The 19,537-nt window shown below is 44.6% G+C and overlaps 1 protein-coding gene and 1 long non-coding RNA gene across 16 annotated transcripts in view; one reads left to right on the top strand and one right to left on the bottom strand.

The window, feature by feature from the left end:
• Positions 1–14,365, bottom strand: part of LOC117715188 (uncharacterized) — a 54,773-nt gene extending 40,408 nt beyond the window's left edge. For 4 of the 15 annotated variants that reach the window (XR_013112492.1, XR_013112488.1, XR_013112495.1 and 1 more), the window contains exons 1-4: positions 13,559–14,296; positions 13,036–13,115; positions 10,950–11,028; positions 9,730–9,845 (exon numbers count right to left, since the gene is read on the bottom strand). This is a non-coding gene — a long non-coding RNA (uncharacterized LOC117715188). The other 11 variants (XR_013112485.1, XR_013112484.1, XR_013112487.1 and 8 more) reach the window with 8 other exon arrangements.
• Positions 14,366–14,812: 447 nt separating this feature from the next.
• Positions 14,813–16,497, top strand: Pcbp1 (poly(rC) binding protein 1). The gene has a single exon (XM_034512429.2). It carries the CDS (start codon positions 15,075–15,077, stop codon positions 16,143–16,145), a length of 1,071 nt encoding a protein of 356 aa, XP_034368320.1. The 5' UTR covers positions 14,813–15,074; the 3' UTR covers positions 16,146–16,497.
• Positions 16,498–19,537: the final 3,040 nt, after the last annotated feature.

The raw sequence follows: 19,537 nt of genomic DNA, 5'->3' as shown, positions 1-19,537 counted from the left end.
ACATTACTAGCTGCATCTGAACAGACCAAGAGCTGAACAGATAGCGCTCAGTGGTTAAAGGGACTTGCTCTTGTAAAGGACCTGAGTTCAGTTTCAGCAGCCACATCGGGTGGCTCACAACTCCATCTCCAGAGGGACCCAACATCTATTTCTGGCCTCCACACCTGCGCACTCGCACAAACAAACAAAGACACACACACATATGCCTAAGAGGTACATAAGAACAACAACAATGGCCGGGCAGTGGTGGCGCACGCCTTTAATCCCAGCACTTGGGAGGCAGAGGCAGGCAGATTTCTGAGTTCGAGGCCAGCCTGGTCTACAAAGTGAGTTCCAGGATAGCCAGGGCTACACAGAGAAACCCTGTCTTGAAAAACCAAAAAATAAATAGATAGATAGATAGATAGATAGATAGATAGATAGATAGATAGATATCTAGATAGATAGATAAATGAACAACAACGATAAACCCAACAAGAGACACAGTCCTACTTCTAGTCCAAAGAACACTACAACAAACACTAAGATACACGTCTTTACTCAGCTCCTACTTCTAGTGTCCTTTGGACAACAACGTTTCTCTGCATCTTGGGAAGAACCCCCTCAGAACAGAACACAGGCAGAGTAAGATGCTTAAAATCATACAGGATGGTCAGGATGGTCAGGAGGACAGAACACAAGCACATCCAAAACAGCAGACTCATTAAGATCAGCAAGATACATCTCTCTGGTACAGTCTCTCACATCCTCAAAAGTGATACAGCAGAATGATTAACAGCAAAAGCTCTTAAGTCCAACTGCTTAGGACAAACTTCAGTCCATCCTCTATATGCTGTGTGGCTTATACAAATGAACTTACCTTTCTCTGGGCTATACTTACTGGTCTGTAAGAACTACACTGCAATTACGACAAGACATTTGGGAAGCACATCCTATTTACTGAATACTAGGTCAAGCACTGTGCCTGGCTATGTAATTCATTTTATAGAACTGCTCAAGGCCATACAGTTACTGATAAAGTTGAAATGTCTGTGTAAAAGGCTTGCTCCCGGAGCCTGTGTTCATGTCTTCAACTATTCTGCCTCTCCAAGTCCCAACAGGAGTGGCTATGTGTTGAAACAAGAGCAACTCCATAAAGGGCTCAGCACAGGGTCTCGGGAAGACTACTGTGACAGCAGCTAAAATTGTTCCTGTAATTCTGATCCCACCTTCACTAAAGGAAAAAAACAGTTTGATCTTCTGTTGCTGTGACCAAACACTCTAAGCAAACACAACATTAGATGGAAAGAGCTTAATCAACTTCTACTGCCAGGTCATAGTCCTTCATTTAGGGGAATTCAGGGCAGAAACTCAAGCAAGAGCTAAAGAAGAAACTATAGAGGAATGTACTTCCTGTTCTCTTACTCAGACTCAGCTAGCTTTCTTTTTCTTTCTTTCTTTCCTTCTTGAGTACTCTATCTGCATGTACATGTGCATGCCAGAAGAGGGCATCAGATCTCAGATCCCAGTATAAATGGTTGTGAGCCACCATGTGGTTGCTGGGAATTGAACTCAAGATCTCTGGAAGAATAGCCACTGTACTCTTAACCAATGAGCCATCTCTCCAGCCCTTATACTTTTCTTATACAGCTCAGGCCCACCTCTGTCCATTTTGGGCAGAACCCTTTCCCATCAATTAAGACATCTTCTCATTGGGCAGTAGTGGTGCACACCTTTAATCCCAGCACTTGGGAGGCAGAGGCAGGTAGATTTCTGAGTTCGAGGACAGCCTGGTCTACAGAGTGAGTTCCAGGACAGCCAGGACTACACAAAGAAACCCTGTCTCAAAAAAAAAAAAAAAAAAAAAAAAAAAAAAAAAAAAAAAAAAAAAAAAATCTCTCACAGACACAGGCTATTCTGACTGAGGCAATTCTTCAACTGAGGTACCCTCATCCTAGAGGATTCTAGTTTGTGTCAAATTGACAATAAAAATTAGCCAGAATACCTACCTAGTTTTCAGCTCACTGAGCAGTTTGGATTTGGTTCTAGTACTTCGTTTCTTCATTTTCAATACAAGGATTACTTGCATAGAGAGAAAAGGAAATATTTATTAAAAATATCCACTCCAGGAGCTGGAAAAATGGTTGAGTGGTTCAGAATTGCTATGTAACTATGAGGACTGATCTTAGATCCCAGTCCCTGTGTAACAAGGGTAAAGACCTGTAAAAGTCTGGCGAAGACTTTGCAAAAAAAAAGATAGGAAGATCTCACTGGTACTAGTTGGCTGCCATCCTAACTAAAAAAAGTTCAGGAAGAGACCTTGTCTCAAAGAAACTTGGTAGAGAATGATAAAAGAAGACAGGCAAAGCCTTTCTCTGGCCTGTATACACATGTGCACAGGTACACAGACTCCATACACACATGCACATACAACCCTCCCACCTCATCCCCCAACTCATAGGCACACATACACACACACACACAAGGGGGGAGGAGGGAGACAGACAGACAGACAGAGAGAGAGAGAGAGAGAGAGAGAGAGAGAGAGAGAGAGAGCGCACCAGGTAGGCATATTGAAGCATAGGTAATCCAGCACTCAGGAAACTAAGGCAAAAAGATGGAGCCTTCAAGGCAATCTAGATTACACAACAAACTGTCTGAAAAACTAAGGGCCATTGGGATAGCTCAGTAAATAAAGGCACCTGCTACAAAGACTGGCAATCTGAGCTTGAGTCCTAGGACCCACATGGTAGATGGATATAAACAACTCTTACAAGTGTGCTCTGACCTCCACACATCCTGTGGCACCATGTGAACTATATGGCATATATACATGCATACACATAAAAACAAATGTTAAAAGTTTTAAAAACAAAACATAGTGAACTGGGCATACTGGTACAAAGCCCTGGGACAGCTGATGCAGGAGGATCAGGAGTCTGTGATGTTCTTTAGCTATCTAGTAAGGTCAATGCCAGGCAAGGCTCGATGGGACCCAGTGAGTCTCACATCAAATACAACAACAAAAAGCCCTTGTGTTACTCTCTTAAGAAAATAAATACTTATACTTACACTCTTACAGTTTTTCCAAAACAAGGCAGAGGTATATTTTCTAATACTCAAATAATTTCTACCCTCTTCCTCTTTTTATTTTCCTAATCTCAAAACTTACATATTCATCACTTAATCCTCACAAGAAGAGTCTCATTTGCCATAGGCACAGAAACTGACAGTCACAGAGACTCAAGACTACAACAGCAAGTACGTAAGCAGCCATAACTACTAGAAAAGAGTGTCTAGAGCGGAGGAGAGGCCAGGATGGAGGATACGGCTGTGTCACAGGTTGCCCAAGTTGAGCTAGGCATGTTAGCATACAACTATACTTTAGCTACATTCAAGGCTGAGATAGAAAAATCACTTAGACTCATCAGTTTGAGATCTATCTGGGCATTAGAGTAAGACCTTGAATCCAAAAGAAAGAGTATGGCTGGATACAGTGGTGTTTGACTTACTTCAATCCCAGCACTTGGGAGGTAGAATTAGGTGGATCTTTCTGAGTTCAAGGTCAGCTTGGTCTACACAGTGAGAAAGACCACAGCCAGGCCTATGTAACTCTCTGTCTGGGAGGGGAAGAAAGGATAAGAAGACAAACAAAGTACACTGAAAATGAGAATTTTTCTTTCATGTTAGAGATGGAATCAAGGGACCTAATACCTAATAACAGGAGTGTATATATTTGAATGTGAGTGCATGTGTGCATGTGTGTTCTTGAATGTGGAAACCAGAGGGTGACACATCAAGTATTTTCTTCAACAGGCAGAGTGGCACACACCTTTAATCCCATCATTCAAGAGACAGAGGCATATAAATCTCTGTTAGTTTGAGGCCAGTCTGGTCAGTGTATTGAGTTCCAAGCTAGTAAGATCCTGCTAAAAAAAAAAAAAAAAAAAAGCCTTCCTCACTTTTTATTACTTACTGAACAGGGTCTCTTACTGCCAAATTTAGCTAGTCTATCTAGCCAGCTTGCCCCAGGGATCCCACCTTTACCTCCCTTGCCCTTGGATTACAGAATGGCTATCATAACCCCTTCCTCTGAAGTTTATGTTGTTCTAGGGATCTAAACTCCAGACTTCTGCTTACCAGGCTGTCTCATCAGTGCTAATAATATGATCTTTTTTTTTAAAAAAAAAAAAAAAAGGTTCTAATAGAGCCGGGCAGTGGTGGTGCATAATCCCAGCACTTGGGAGGCAGAGGCAGGCGTATTTCCGAGTTGGAGGCCAGCCTGGTCTATGGAGTGAGTGAGTTCCAGGACAGCCAGAGGCTTCAGATCTCCTGGAACTGGAATTACAGACCATTAAGTGCCACATGGGTGCTGGGAATTAAACCCTGTTCTTCTGGATAAACATCCAGTGCCCTTAACTGTGAGCTATCTCTGTAGTCCTAAAGAAAACAGATTTTAACAATGAATAAAGTTGAACTAATGCTTTGTCTGGTTGAAGTAACTATCTCTAAAACAAGTATCTGATAATGTCTGAGTTGTGTGCTCAGTAGGTGGGATCAAAGAAATGACCTAGTGAAACATATTTCTATTGTTCTAAATAAAACAGCAATTTCTCTTTAATTCTTTTTTTTTTTTAGTTTTTTGAGACAGGGTTTCTCTGTGTAGCCCGGGCTGTCCTGGAACTCACTCTGTAGACCAGGCTGGCCTCGAACTCAGAAATCTGCCTGCCTCTGCCTCCCAAGTGCTGGGATTAAAGGCGTGCGCCACCACTGCCCAGCCTTCTCTTTAATTCTTTTCCCGTCTTTCTAACTCAAATGTCCTAGCCAACTATATGAAGACCTAAGCTTACATACACACTTTTCCTTAAAAACCAACCCTGACAGTGACTCAGTGTAACAGCACTTGCTCTTACACAGGACTTTGATTCAAATCCATATGGTAGTTCACCACCATCTGTAACTCCAGTTCTAGAGGAAAATCACTCTTCTGACCTCCTTCGACACCAGACACATGTGGTGCACATATTAACAAGCAGGTAAAGACTCATTTACTTTAAACAAACAAACAAACAAAAAACAGTAACAACAACAACAAAAAACCAGTCATAGTGGAGAACACCTACATCCCAGCACTCAAAAGCTAAGGTAGAAGAACTAAGATCATTGTAGGCTATGTGGCATATTCCAGGCCAGCATGTACTACACAGTGATGCCAACCTGCACTACATTGCTGAGACTATGTCTCGAGTTTATAAAGCAAGCCCAGCATGACGGTACACATCTTCAATCCCAGGACTCAAAACAGAGTTCAGTGGATTTCTGTGAGCTCATGGCCAGCCTGGTCTACATATCAAGTTCCAGGCCATTCAGAGAAACCTTGTCTCAAAATAAAACATCTCAGATATCTTTGTCTTGTAAGTACTGCTCCAAAATAAAGACAGTCACTTTCTACATTCTGGCAAGGATAGTTAACTGTTAATGACCCAGGGTTAGAGAATGGCTCAGCTAGTAAAGTGCTTACTAACATGCACAAAGCCCTGAGTTCCATCCCAGAACTACATCAATTGGGTGTGGCATATGTGCATATAATCCTAGCACTCAGGAGGTGGACAATCAGGGGTTCAAGGCCATCTTTCATTACATAGTCTGAAGCCAGACAGGGTCTTTACCTGGCTTCAAATAAATAAACAGCCCATACTTCTGAAACAGCAGAAAAATAACCAATAAAAATTAGTAACAAGAACATTTTCCATTCCTTCCTGAGATGGCTATGACTTTGGAATGACTGTGCTCTTTCTGCCTTTGTTCTGTTACCCAGTGTCACTCTCCCTTCTATCCACTTTACTGGTGGGACTCCAAATGTCATCCTATCCTTCTCAGATTCCTTCCAAAGCTAAAGGAAAGCTTTTCTCTGCATTCCCACTGCACCCTCTGTTATTTTATATCCTAAGACTTTTAGCATGCTGTCCTGGGTCGCTTGTCTGTCTCCTTCTCTGGACCATTAATAATTTGGAAATCAGGGAGCTAGAGAGATGGCTCTTCCAGAGGTCCTGAGTTCAATTCCCAGCAATCACGTGGTGGCTTACAACCATCTGTAATGGATCTGATGCCCTCTTCTGGTATGTCTGAAGACAGCCACAATGTACTTACACACATAAAAAAAAAAAAAAAAAAAAAAAAAAAAAAGTTGGAAAGCAAAGATAAAAATCTCTTTTACCAGGGTGGGGTGACAGAGAAAGGATAGGTAGTGAGTGGTTTGAGAAAAAAAAAATCTTACAGTAATCCTCACCTCAGCGTCCCATTAGATTAAGGGGTGTGTCACTACCACTTGGCTTCATTCTTTCTTAGATCCCAGTGTTAAAGGCACATCCAACAATCAGTGATTATATACTGACCAAATATAATGAATTTTAAGTTAAAATATTTTCTGGGATTTTTTTTCCCCTTATTTTTCTGAGACAGGGTTTCACACTATACCCCAGACAAGCTTCAAACTCATGATCCTCCTGCCTCAGTCTCCCATGTACTGAAAATACAGGTATACATCTCCATCTCAGTCCTCATTATGATTTTTGTAATATATCTTTCCTGATAAACCAAAGGAATTTTAGGGTAGTATTAAAATTACTGGCATAGAAATCTTCTCTCCAACTGATAGAAAAAAAAATCCCCACTTACTAAGGGAAATAGAGAATTGAGGCTGGAGAGGTGACTCAGTAGTTAGGAGCACTGGCTGTTCTTCACAAGGATCTGAGTTCCCAACATCCGTATGGCAGCTCACAACCTTCTATAACTGTAGCTCCAGGTGACCCAATGCCTTCTGCCTTCTACAGGCACCAGACATACATATAGTACACAGACATACATGCAGACAAAATATCCATACACATAAAAAATATCTCTCGCCGGGCAGTGGTGGCACATGCCTTTAATCCCAGCACTTGGGAGGCAGAGACAGGCAGATTTCTGAGTTCAAGGCTAGCCTGGTCTACAGAGTGAGTTCCAGGACAGCCAGGACTACACAGAGAAACCCTGTCTCGAAAAACCAAAAAAAAAAATAAAAAAAAATCTCTCTCTCTCTTATTTTTTTGAGACAGAGTTTCTCTCTGTAACCCTAGCTATCCTGGAACTTACTCTGGGATTAAAGATATGTACCACCATAGCCAGCTGACTTAAAAAAAAAAAAAAAAAAATCCAAACTCTACCCAGAAGTGGTCCTGCCAACAGCTCCTGTCTCTGGTGCCCGTGCGTATGGCTGGAGGACTGATGACTCCCACAATCATGTACTTTCTTTTCTCTGCCTTATTCTTTCAGCATTTTCCTTTCCTTCTCTTCCTTCCTATCTTTTCTACTGTATTGTATTCTCATCTTTCCCTTTAAGTTCCCTCCACACACCCATACACATGCCTTACTATTTGGTTATCTGTGGGCATCATTATATCCAACTGGGAGAACTTGAGGCAAGAATGTAACCACGCTAACCTCTGTATGATACTAATATGACCTCCTAACAGAAAACAGGTCACCCAAACATGAGGCCAAACTGCTACAATCTGCAATGTAGGCAGGATGTACTTCCTCAGTGCACATTTTCTTTATTTGTGGGTGGGGTGCAGAGTGGTAGGAATGAAATCCAGGGCCTTGGCATACCAGGCCAGGACTCTACCACTGAGCTACATGGCCCAGCCCTGTCGTAATCATTTTATTCATGTCTATGTGTATGTTCAAGTACCACATGTATATTAGTGCCCACAGACAGAATTATAGGCAGCTACAAGATACCCATGGGTGACAGGGCAGTCAGCAGGTATGCTTAACTTTGAGCCATCTCTCCAGCCCTTATTAATTTTTATTTATCTACTTATTTATTTATTTATTTTGCCAGATGTGGTAGCATATACCTTTAATTTTAACACTCCAGAGGCAGAGGCAGATACAGAGGCAGAGGCAAAGGTAGGCAGCTCTCTAAGTTCAAAGTCAGCCTGGTCTACACAGTGAAACCCTGTCTAAAAAAAATACAAAAGAGAGGCTAGAGAAATGGATCAGTGGTTAAGAGTACTTTCAGGTTGGAGAGATGGCTCAGAGGTTAAAAGAACTGACTGCTCTTCCAGAGGTCCTGAGTTCAATTTCCAGCAACCACACAGCAGCTTACAACCATCTGTAATGGGATCTGATGCCCTCTTCTGGTGTGTCTGCCCTCTTCTGGTGTATCTGAAGATAGCTGCAATGTACTCATATACATAAAATAAATAAATCTTTAAAAAAAAAAAAAAAAAAAAAAAAAAAGCACCGGGCAGTGGTGGCACACTCCTTTAATCCCAGTGCTTGGAAGGAAGAGGCAGGTGGATTTCTGAGTTCGAGGCCAGCCTGGTCTACAGAGTGAGTTCCAGGACAGCCAGGGCTACACAGAGAAACCCTGTCTCGAAAAAACCAAAAAGAGTACTTTGGGCTCATATAGATGATGTAAGTTCAGTTCACAGCACCCACAATGGGCAGCTTAAAGGGGAGTCCCCTTTAACTCCACCTCCAGGAGATCCAACACATACTTCTGTCTTCTGCCAAGTACTGCACACACATGTGGTATATATACAGACAAACAAGCATATACATACACACAAAAAAAAAATAGTAATAATAAATTTTTAAGTTATTTAGGCAACAGAGAGATGGCTCAGTGGTTAATAACTCAGAGGACCTAAGTTGGAGTCCCAGCAACCAACATCAATTAGTACACAATGGCCTATAACTTCAGCTCCTGGGAATCCATCAACTTATTCTTCTGGCCTCTGTGGGCACTGCACTGGTGTGTACAATCCACACAGATAAACATATATACACATAATTAAAGTTTTTTTTCTATTTAAGTAATTTTATTTGTGCGTGGGGTATGTATACATGAATGTTATTTTAAATAAAAATGAAATAAGGGATAGACAGATGGCTCAGTGTTTAAAAACACTTGTTATCAGAGGACAAGAGTCTGGATCCAGTGGCCACTGTGAGAGGCTCATAAAAATCTGTAACTCCAGCTACAGGAGATCTAACACCCTGTTTTGGCCTCTACAAACACTGGAACACTACAAAAACTGGAATACATTTACACACAAACAAGCATGTACATATACAAATAAATGTGGGGTGGTTTATTTTTTGGGGGGTAGTTAAAACAGGATTTCTCTTTGTGTAGCCCTGGTGGTCCCAGAACTTACTCTGTAGACCAGGGTGGCCTCAAACTCAGAGATCCACTTGCCTCTACCTTACCTTCCAAGCGCTAGGATTAAAGGTGTGCGCCACCACTGCCCAGCTACAAAAAAATGTTCAAACAAATAAAAGTGGGTGTTACACCTTTAAAAAGCACAGGCTTTTAATCCCAGCATCATGGAGGCAAAAGCAGATGGAGGTGAGTTCAAGGCCAGTCTGGTCTACATAGTTAAGTTCTAGGCCAGCCAGAACTACATAATTCGACCCTGTCCATCTCAAAAATAAGTAAGAGATAAATAAGGAACCAGTTTAGTGAGATTATACCACTTAAGAGACAAAGGTATGAATACTGTAATTTTGAGCCAGACAGAACTACACAGTGAGACCTTATCTCAAAACAACAATAAAAGAAAATAACACTAACAAAGGTTGGATAAAACTGAAGGGTGAAAAAAGGTTGAAACTGTGTTTTTAGAACAAAACACTACATTCAACTACAAACTTTAGGCCTGATTCACCTTCCCAGCCCTGTTAAGCCCCTTAACCAACCTGTGGTCACTTGAATTTGAGAAGAATCACAGATGAGTTATAATGGACCATCTACTCCATTGTTCCATTATTTCAGTAGCTTCAAGGGCTGCTCCTCTGAACATGGGAGTGTGGGTCTAAGGGAATAAAGAATTTGCTCATTTTTGAGGTAAAAATTCCCCCCTCCTCCAAAAGGATAAACAACATCATCAAACAATATCATACCCAAGATAAAATTAGAAAAGAGATTAGTTGGCCTTTTGTTTTAGATATGAGAACACTGATGCCCAGACAGTTGGATTATACAAGTCTCACAGCTAATAAATCCCAGAAGTAAGACAGATCCTCAGACTCTAAAGACCAGAGCCCTCTGTGCTGAATCACAGGACCACCCAATGCTCCTGTAGCCTGCAGGGCATATGTTAAAACCTGATAAATCACTGTACAACTTCACAGCAAAATATGGGCCTCTGAAAGGAAAATAGTCTTCTGGAAGAAGGAAAGAGGAAGCAGAATGTTGGGAGACCTAGTAAAGGGAAAGCTTCACTGAAGAAAGACACTAAGTCCTAGAGGTATTCAGATAAGAGAAAATCAGGGGGATGGAAAGATAGCTCATCACATGAGTCCTGTCGACTCTTCACTTAGGTTCAATTCCCAGTACCTGTGAGCACAACAGCTCACAGGCATCTGTAACTCTAGTTCCAGGGGTTCTACATCCTTTCTGGCCTTGTTGGGCATTTCACATACAGGGTACACCTACACACATGTAGGCAAAACATTCCCATAAAATAAAAATATTAAAAATAACTTTAAAAAAGAGGAAATCAGAAAATATTTCAGGAAAAAAAGAAGACTTTAAATAGGTAGACTTAAATGAAAAGCCTAATTGGGGGTAGTGGTGGCACAAGCCTTTAATCCCATCACCTGGGAGGCAGAGGCAGGCAGATTTCTGAGTTCAAGGTCAACCTGGTCTACAGAGTGAGTTCCAGGACAGCCAGGGCTACACAGAGAAACCCTGTCTCGAAAAAAACAAAAAACAAAAAACAAAAAACAAAAAACAAACAAAAAAAAAGAAAAACAACAGCAAAAAAAAAAACAAAAACAAAAACAAACAAACAAACCAAAAAAAGAAAAGTGTAATTGGGCCAGAAAAATTCTAACTGTATATTATATGTGGTTTTTAAATAAAATTTCTTATGTATGGGTGTTTTTGTTTGAATGTATGTCTGTGTGTCACTTACGTGCCTGGTTCCTCCCGAGACCAGAAGAAGGTGTCCAATGTCCTAAAACTGAAGTCAATAGACAGTTGCGAGCCACCAACTGGGTTATAAGAATCAAATGCAGGTACGTTAGAAGAGGCACTCTTAACTGCTAAGCCATGTCTCCAGCCCCAGGTAATAGTTTTAAAGTTGGTAAATTAATAACCAGAATTTTCTGAATCAGGACACTCTCTAATTATATCTAATTTCATCTTTGTGTTACCTGATTTTGGTTTTTTTTTTTTTGTTTGTTTGTTTCCTTTGTCCTTTAGAAATACAAGCTATGGCTGGCCTAGAATTAACTATGTAAACCAGACTACCCTCAAACTCAGAAATCCACTTGCCTCTGTCACTGCCTCCAGACTGCTGGGATTAAAGATGTATACCACCATGGCTGCCTCTATTACATGACTTTTTAGTACTTACAAATATTTTAAATGCCTTAATCTACTATGTCACTATGCAAGAAGAGGCACCCATCAAAATCCATATGTAGTTTAGGGGTTCAACATATAATAGCTTCTGAATTCAAATGGCCTATACTAAGTCTTTTATCTCTGAAAAATATAAATATCACCATTTACTTCATGTTCTGAAAAGATTAAATATGTACATCTGTCATGACCTGTGTATGGACATTTAATTAATTATAATTGCTCCTGTTTTCTTTGAGTATAAAGAAATGGGCATAAATTTCTAGAGTATATTTCAAGTAGCAATTCTCTTTTATGATAATTTTGTTACAGATATGTGTGTGTGTACAAATGTATGAGTCATTTAAATTTCTTACAATATTTTCCTTTCTAAAGTGTGAGAAGCCTTGAATTAAGGCACCTAACAATGCTCTGAACAGTGCCTAGCACACACTGAGCGCTGCATGCTGGGATTGTCATTGCTGCTACTATGTATCTATTAAAGCTGTCTCCGGAGTTAAGATAATGTTAATTTGAAAAGTTTGACAGGGGCTAGAGAGATGACTCAGAGGTTAAGAACACTGACTGTTCTTCCAGAGGACCTGAGTAAGTTCAATTCTCAGCAACCACATGGTGGCTTACAACCATCTGTAATAGAATCTGATGCCCTCTTCTGGTGTGTCAGTGACAGTGTGCTCACATACATAAAATAAATAAATATCTTTAAAAAAAAAAAAATAGAAAAGTTTGACACATGATCTAAATGTAATTTTGATCAAAAAGCTCTTCTCTCCCTGACACCTACACAGACCAAGCCACTTCAGCACATGTTCGTTGCATTGCCCACTGCCTACATTAAAGAGTCCACAGATGATAATTTATCTAATACTCCTCTATGCTCTGTCAATATTTGCAGAGAAATGGAGGGTTGGAGCTAGGTAAGATAGCTTATTTTATCTGCTTAAAGAACTGGGATGGAGAAACCAGAAACCCATGCTGTGAGTAACTGAGGAAAGAGAGTCACATTGGAAACTGCTTGTTGCCCTACAGCCAGGTGGAGGAAAACGTGCCACAGATGAGGCCAGATTAACAGATCCTTGAACCTCTGGGCTAGACTGAATCACTTCCACTTCCTGCCCTCACCCAGAGTCTTTGTAAAATATTTGAGCCTAAATAAATGTCACTATGAGGAATAACTGGAAGGAACTGAACATACAAACGGAAGCAATGCGCTTTCTGAGTGGCCCCTTTAGAGATGACAAGCTCCAATTTAAACTTTTTTTTTTTTTTTTTGGTTAACAGGGTCTCACTGTGTAGCCCTGGGTAGCCTCAAACTCTCAGAAATCCACCTGTTTCTGTTTCCCCAGTGCTGGGACTAAAGGTGTTTCCTACCATGTCCTCAACATTTAAATTCTAAAATCCTGCCAGTGTTGGCACATGCCTGCAATTCTAATATTTGAGAGGCTGAGACAGGACAGGATCCAGAGTTCAGTGCATGCTGGGTTACATAGTGACTTTGCACTGAAAAACACAGGAACATGGCTTAGTGGTAGGCAGTTTGGCTAAAAAGTGGGAGATCCTATGTCTCATGACCAGCTCTGCAAAATTAAATTCTAAAACTCTGATTTAAATAAAAATCTGCAAAAGGTGCTCACCAGTAGGGAAATCAGAAGATACAGATTCCATTCTGTGTAACCTTGGGTCAGTCACTTCATCTCTCTGGGTTTGTCTTGTTCTGTTGGGGGAAAAAAGAGAAATAAATACCCACTTCACTTCAGGGAATTTTCAATTAAAAAAAAAAATCACATTGCATATGATATTTAGAATGGAATCTGGTGTGGCAAACTCACAAGCACAATCTGTTTCTCTTGACTATATAAAAGTGGACATAATTGTGAACTTGCGAATCACTGGACAGTTGAATAACGATTAACAATCTTTAATCAGTTACACCACAACCTGTACCACGTCTAAGAAAACAGATTTCTAGATGCTTGGGTGTTTGGTTAGATACCGCACACAGGCACACGCACACACAGAGACACACCTGCCAGCCATTACTCAATTTTAAAAGAACCCGTGTTGGGCCATATTAGTTATTCTCATGCCCAACAAGGGAGGTAGGCATTAACCTTCTGCCAAAAACAAAAAAACAAAAAACAACAACAAAAAAAAAACCTTTCAAGTAGCTTGCGGTTTCATCCTAAGGGAAATTCTGAGCGTGATAAAATGCACGTTCTAGAGCTTTCAGACCCACCCCAATTTCTCGATGGCAACACGTGTCGCCATTTTGTTGGGAATCATGGCTGCCTGCCCTCCCCGCTGGGGGGGGCGGTGAGGGGGGCGAAGGAACGCCACGTTAGCCCTTTCTGTGTAGTATTAAACACGTTCACACGGCCTCCTCTAGGCTGACTATGGAGGCCGCACAAGGAGCAGGCAAAGAAATCACTAGCCGCCCTCCAGCGTTTCCACCGATGGCCATTTCCTGGCGGGAGGGCTCGGTCAGGAAGACCTCCCAAGATGGCGGCCGCGCTGAGGGGTGGCGGCCTCCAGAGAGCGTGGCCTAGACGGCCCGCGAGCCAGCGCGGACGTGTGGGGCCATGCCGGCACCCCATCAATGCGCACTGCCCCTCTAAAGTCTCAGAAACTCTCGTGGGAGATAAAGCACGAGGGCAGGAAGTGGGGTTTCTGAGGGCTTCACAAACAGGAGCCAACGAAATGCAAACAAAGCATTATGTAAATGGACGCCATTCTTCGAGCGGCCCGTGTGCCTAACACGTCTCCCAAGCACCGTACGCCCGAGCGGCACTTGGTGGGGTGGGTGACTCGCTGCGTAGCGGACGCAGCCACCGGACTCAGGCCAAGGTGGGGGCTGGTACGAGGCGCCCGGACGCCGGGGACGAAGGGGCCCCACGTGCCCACCAGAGCGCGTGCTCGGCCTCCAGGCCGCGCCTCGCCGCCCCTCCCCCCCGGAAGACACCGCGGGCCTCTCCCGCCCCCCCCTTCCTCCCGCGCATGCGCCCTGGTCATCTCACGCGCACGTTTTAAACCCGCGGCTTCCTAGCTACCGCCTGCAGTGGCCTCCGCGGCTGCCTGTATCGCTCCGCCACCGAACCCTTCGGCGGAGCGGGAAAACATTATCTGTCTCGGTCACAAAATAGTAATTTCCCCAGTCGTCTGCCGGAGCCTCTAGAGTTAACAAAACACGTGCTCCCTTTCAATCACTGCCGGATTCCCAGGTTTGCCGACGTTGTACTTTTCCTCCCCTCTCGTGGTGCCACAGGGTTATTTTTTTTCTCAAGTATCGCGCGCGCTGGCGCAGTCTTGTGACCTAAAAAAGCCGGTCCTCTTTTTTTCCTAGGGGTCCTGCGCAGAAAGCACTTCCGGGGTCAGAGGGTACGCGGGGTTGAAAGCGGGCTTCCCGCCCCGCCCAGACCGCCGAGGCTGCCGCCGGAGTCGCCACCGCCGCGCCCTCGCCCACCCGCCCGTCCGCCGCTCCCGGCCCCGCTCGCCCCCGCCGCTGCTGCCGCTCGTCCTGCGACGCCGCCGCGGCCTCCCGCCCGCGCCCGCCCGCTCCCGCGGCCCCCGCTCGCCTCGCGCCGGCAGTTCGGGCCTACTCCTCCCCTCCCCCGCCAGCCGCCCAGGACTTGACCACGTAACGAGCCCAACTCCCGAACGCCGCCCGCCGCTCGCCATGGACGCCGGTGTGACTGAAAGCGGACTCAACGTGACTCTCACCATTCGGCTGCTGATGCACGGAAAGGAAGTAGGCAGCATCATCGGGAAGAAAGGGGAGTCGGTGAAGAGGATCCGCGAGGAGAGCGGCGCGCGGATCAACATCTCGGAGGGGAACTGCCCGGAGAGAATCATCACGCTGACTGGGCCCACCAATGCCATCTTTAAGGCCTTCGCCATGATCATCGACAAGCTGGAGGAAGATATCAACAGCTCCATGACCAACAGTACGGCGGCCAGCAGGCCCCCGGTCACCCTTCGGCTGGTGGTGCCCGCCACCCAGTGTGGCTCCCTGATCGGCAAGGGCGGCTGCAAGATCAAGGAGATCCGCGAGAGCACGGGGGCCCAGGTCCAGGTGGCAGGGGATATGCTGCCCAACTCGACCGAGCGGGCTATCACTATCGCCGGCGTGCCGCAGTCGGTCACCGAGTGTGTTAAGCAGATCTGCCTGGTCATGCTGGAGACGCTCTCCCAGTCTCCACAAGGGAGAGTCATGACCATCCCGTACCAGCCCATGCCGGCCAGCTCTCCAGTCATCTGCGCGGGCGGCCAAGATCGCTGCAGCGACGCGGCGGGCTACCCCCACGCCACCCACGACCTGGAGGGACCACCTCTAGACGCCTACTCGATTCAAGGACAACACACCATTTCTCCGCTGGATCTGGCCAAGCTGAACCAGGTGGCAAGACAACAGTCTCACTTTGCCATGATGCACGGCGGGACGGGATTCGCCGGAATTGACTCCAGCTCTCCAGAGGTGAAAGGCTATTGGGCAAGTTTGGATGCATCTACTCAAACCACCCATGAACTCACCATTCCAAATAACTTAATCGGCTGCATAATCGGGCGCCAAGGCGCTAACATCAATGAGATCCGCCAGATGTCTGGGGCCCAGATCAAAATTGCCAACCCAGTGGAAGGCTCTTCTGGAAGGCAGGTCACCATTACTGGCTCGGCTGCCAGTATTAGCCTGGCTCAGTATCTAATCAATGCCAGGCTTTCCTCTGAGAAGGGCATGGGGTGCAGCTAGAACAGTGTAGGTTCGCTCGTAACCCCCTTCTGCTGTTTTCCCATGATCCAACTGTGTAATTTCTGGTCAGTGATTCCAGGTTTTAAATAATTTGTAAGTGTTCAGTTTCTACACTTTATCATCCGCTAAGAATTTAAAGAAAAATCACATTCTCTGTTCAGCTGTTGATGCTGGGATCCATATTTAGTTTTATAAGCTTTTCCCTGTTTTTAGTTTCGTTTGGGTTTTTTGGCTCATGGATTTTATTTTCTGTTTGTCGATAAGAAATGTAAGAGTGGAATGTTAATAAATTTCAGTTTAGTTCTGTAATGTCAAGAATTTAAGAATTAAAAAAATGGATTGGTTAAAAATGCTTCGTATTTGAAAGCTGGGAATTACTATCTTAAATTCTTGGGTTGCTGCTTTCTTTCCCCCTTCCCTTTCTAAGTATGGGGTGCTTGGAGGCCAGAGGGAGGGTGGGCCGCCCTTGTTCTTTGCAAGCTTTCCTTGCCTTATCGCTAAGATTCCACTCCCTCTGCCCCAACAAAGGAACGGCAGGTTGGGCCTGCTTTGGGATGTTTACAAAAGACGGGGTCTCTTCCTGGGAGTGACATCTCCAACCGAGTTCCAGAGAGGCCTCTGCCCATTTCTCTGGTAGAAAATACAGGGTTTTCTCAGGTGGAAAAACTGTCCATTCAGTAGGACAGGATGAATGGAGAGCCTCCTGTCCATCTAGCCAGTTGTTCCTCTACCCCCATCCCGCAGGGAAAACTTAGCCAGGAACAATAAAATATTCTGGGGGAAGGGTTGTGAGAGGGGGCAGGGACTAGGAAGGGGAAGCACAAGGGTGGGAAGGAGGGCCACAGCTGCAGGGTGGTGGGGATTGGAGGGTCTGGGATGACCCCAACAGGAGGACCACGTGGGGAGCCATGCACCTGTGGCAAGTAGCCTGTCAGAATGTACACCTGTCAAGCGAGGTGCCCAGAAACAAAAGGCTATTTCGTGATTTTCCTCAGCTGTGTGCAATACTTAATTACTGCAGAAAATAAGCCTGCCTAAGTGGGACGGTCCTCCCAGGAATGTAGACCAGGCCAGGGTGTTAAAATGCAGATTCCTGAGTCGGCTACACAGAGCCAGAAAACTGCATCTTTTAACACCCATTAGGAAATCTCTTGAGTTTTTAGTTTGAGAATGCCTAGTAACCAAGTACCCATCAGCTGAGTCTATGCTGGACGGGAGGACAAAAAGTGTCTACAGGCCGCACTAGACCCAAGAGTAAGACAATAGACAATTAAGTGCCAGAGAGGGCAGTTCAAACCCAGGCAAAGGAATCCCTGGTGGGGGGGTGGAGTTACCCACAATAAACATTTGTTGATGCTTCTCTGCGGGATGGGAGGTGGGGGGTTGGGGTGCGGGCCTCTCTCTGAGGGTTCCTGGAAGTGAGATTTTACCTTCACTGCTGTGTTGCTGAGGAGCCCAGGTTATAGAACAGACTTGGTTCTGCCTCATGGCCTTAAATGAAGCGCTGAAAATTGAAGGTGCTACAGGAGGGACACACTCCCTAAACTTGGGACAAAAAAGCAGTTTTAGAACACAATAAACTAGATTGAAGAGGGCCTACATCTAGGAGCAGAGATTGCCTAGAATATATGGACAGAGAAGACCTGATAGGGACAAAATGGTGTATATTAGCCAGGTGTGGTGGTGTATAAATTTAATCCCAGCACTCAGGAGGTAGAGGCAAGCAGAGTTTGAGGCCTCTATGTTGTGAGTTCCAGACCAATCAGGGCTACATAGGCCCTGTCTCCAAAAAGAGAGGGGAGGAAAGTATATTTTTATTATACAAAATATAAAAATTTGAAGCTAGTCATGTTTACAGAGCATGAGTTTGGAGATAGCCAGGGCTAGAAAAACCCTGTTTCAAATAACAAAAGATGTGTACTTAAATTTGCCTGAGTGACCAGGAGGGACGTGAGGCCAGTGAGGACCTAGTACAGTGTCTTCTGGAAACTGAGAGTTAATCAGGGCACCTGGACAACACACTTGAGTCCTCAAACACAGCCAGACAAGCTAGAGCCTGGCCAGAGTCCCTGGGAGAGGGCAGAGGCTCAGATGTGCTATGGGCAAGCACTCGGGACAAGCCCTCCTCCCCACGGCCTAGTCATTCTGGGATAATTTGGGCAGTAAAGCACAGGATGGCTCCCACTTTGGAGAAGCGAAAGGCAGGAGCAGCCACTAAAAAGCCATCCAAGGAAAGACATTCTACTACAGGCTGAGAGGTGGCATCAACCAGAATACACACTGGGGACTGTTAAGATAGAAGGAGACCAAAGATGTAGCCCAGATTTGGTGACATTTGTACACAGGCCGAAATAGCCCACCAGTAACTAGAAATGAAAGGAAGTCACAGCTAGCAGGTAAATGTAGACCAAGGGCAGGTGCCATTTTGATGAGGGACTTAGTAGCCTTGGGTGCTGGTGTCTCTACACCTGTCAGTACCTGACACAGCAGGGCCTCAAAAGTAGTTTAGAGGTAGAGCAATTGGGTGGTATGTACAAGGTCCTGTGTTCAGTTCAACCCCAGCACCATATAAATACTTGGAAAGAAATTGAAGCATCAGGACAGTTCACTACACAGTGGCATTGAGAGAAGTCCAAGTTTCCAGGCTTATGGAGAGGCAGTATGCTGAAGACAGGTTTTATTAAAATAAAAAAACCAGATGTGATGGCATAGCCATCACGAGGCAGAGACAAGAAGTTCTCAAGTTTGAATACCAACCTGTGTATTGAGATACTCCCATCTTAAACCAACCCACCAACCAAACAGGAAGAAGGGGAAAAAAAAAAAAAAACCAGGCACTCAGGAGGCAGAGGCAGGCAGATCTCTATGAGTTCAAGGCTAGCCTGGTCTACAAATTGGGTTCCAGGCTACCTAGTACTACATAACAAGAACCCGTCTCTAAAGAAACTCCCCGGGCAGTGGTGGCACATGCCATTAATCCCAGCACTTGGGAGCCAGAGGCAGGAGGATTTCTGAGTTCAAGGCCAGCCTGTTCTACAGAGTAAGTTCCAGGGCTACACAGAAAAACCCTGTCTGGAAAGAGAGAGAGAGAGAGAGAGAGAGAGAGAGAGAGAGAGAGAGAGAGAGAGAGAGACTCCCTAAGCTTCCCACCCCTACATCCGAGAAAAGGTTTGAGTTACAAGGTTTAGCCAGGTGTAATGGTTCATGCCTTTGACCCAAGCACTCCAGTGGGTGCAGGAGCATTTTCAGGTCAGCTTCTGCCACACAGGTTCAAAGCCAACTTGGACTATAGGAGATTCTCTCTCAGGAAAGTGAAGGGGTTGCTACAAGGCCTCAGCCCTCCCTGAGGATTATTTTCGGAAGTTAATGGTTCCCCGGGGAGAGAAAGACAT

The sequence above is a fragment of the Arvicanthis niloticus genome, chromosome 9 (genome assembly GCF_011762505.2).
Source record: "Arvicanthis niloticus isolate mArvNil1 chromosome 9, mArvNil1.pat.X, whole genome shotgun sequence".
NCBI classification, from domain to species: Eukaryota; Metazoa; Chordata; class Mammalia; order Rodentia; family Muridae; genus Arvicanthis; species Arvicanthis niloticus.
Note: the sequence above shows the minus strand (reverse complement) of the source record. Positions and strands in the feature narration are given on the sequence as shown.

Bases quoted from the DNA above. Each gene is read 5' to 3' on its own strand.
- Pcbp1 (XM_034512429.2), top strand. From the start codon at position 15,075: ATGGACGCCGGTGTGACTGAAAGCGGACTCAACGTGACTCTCACCATT.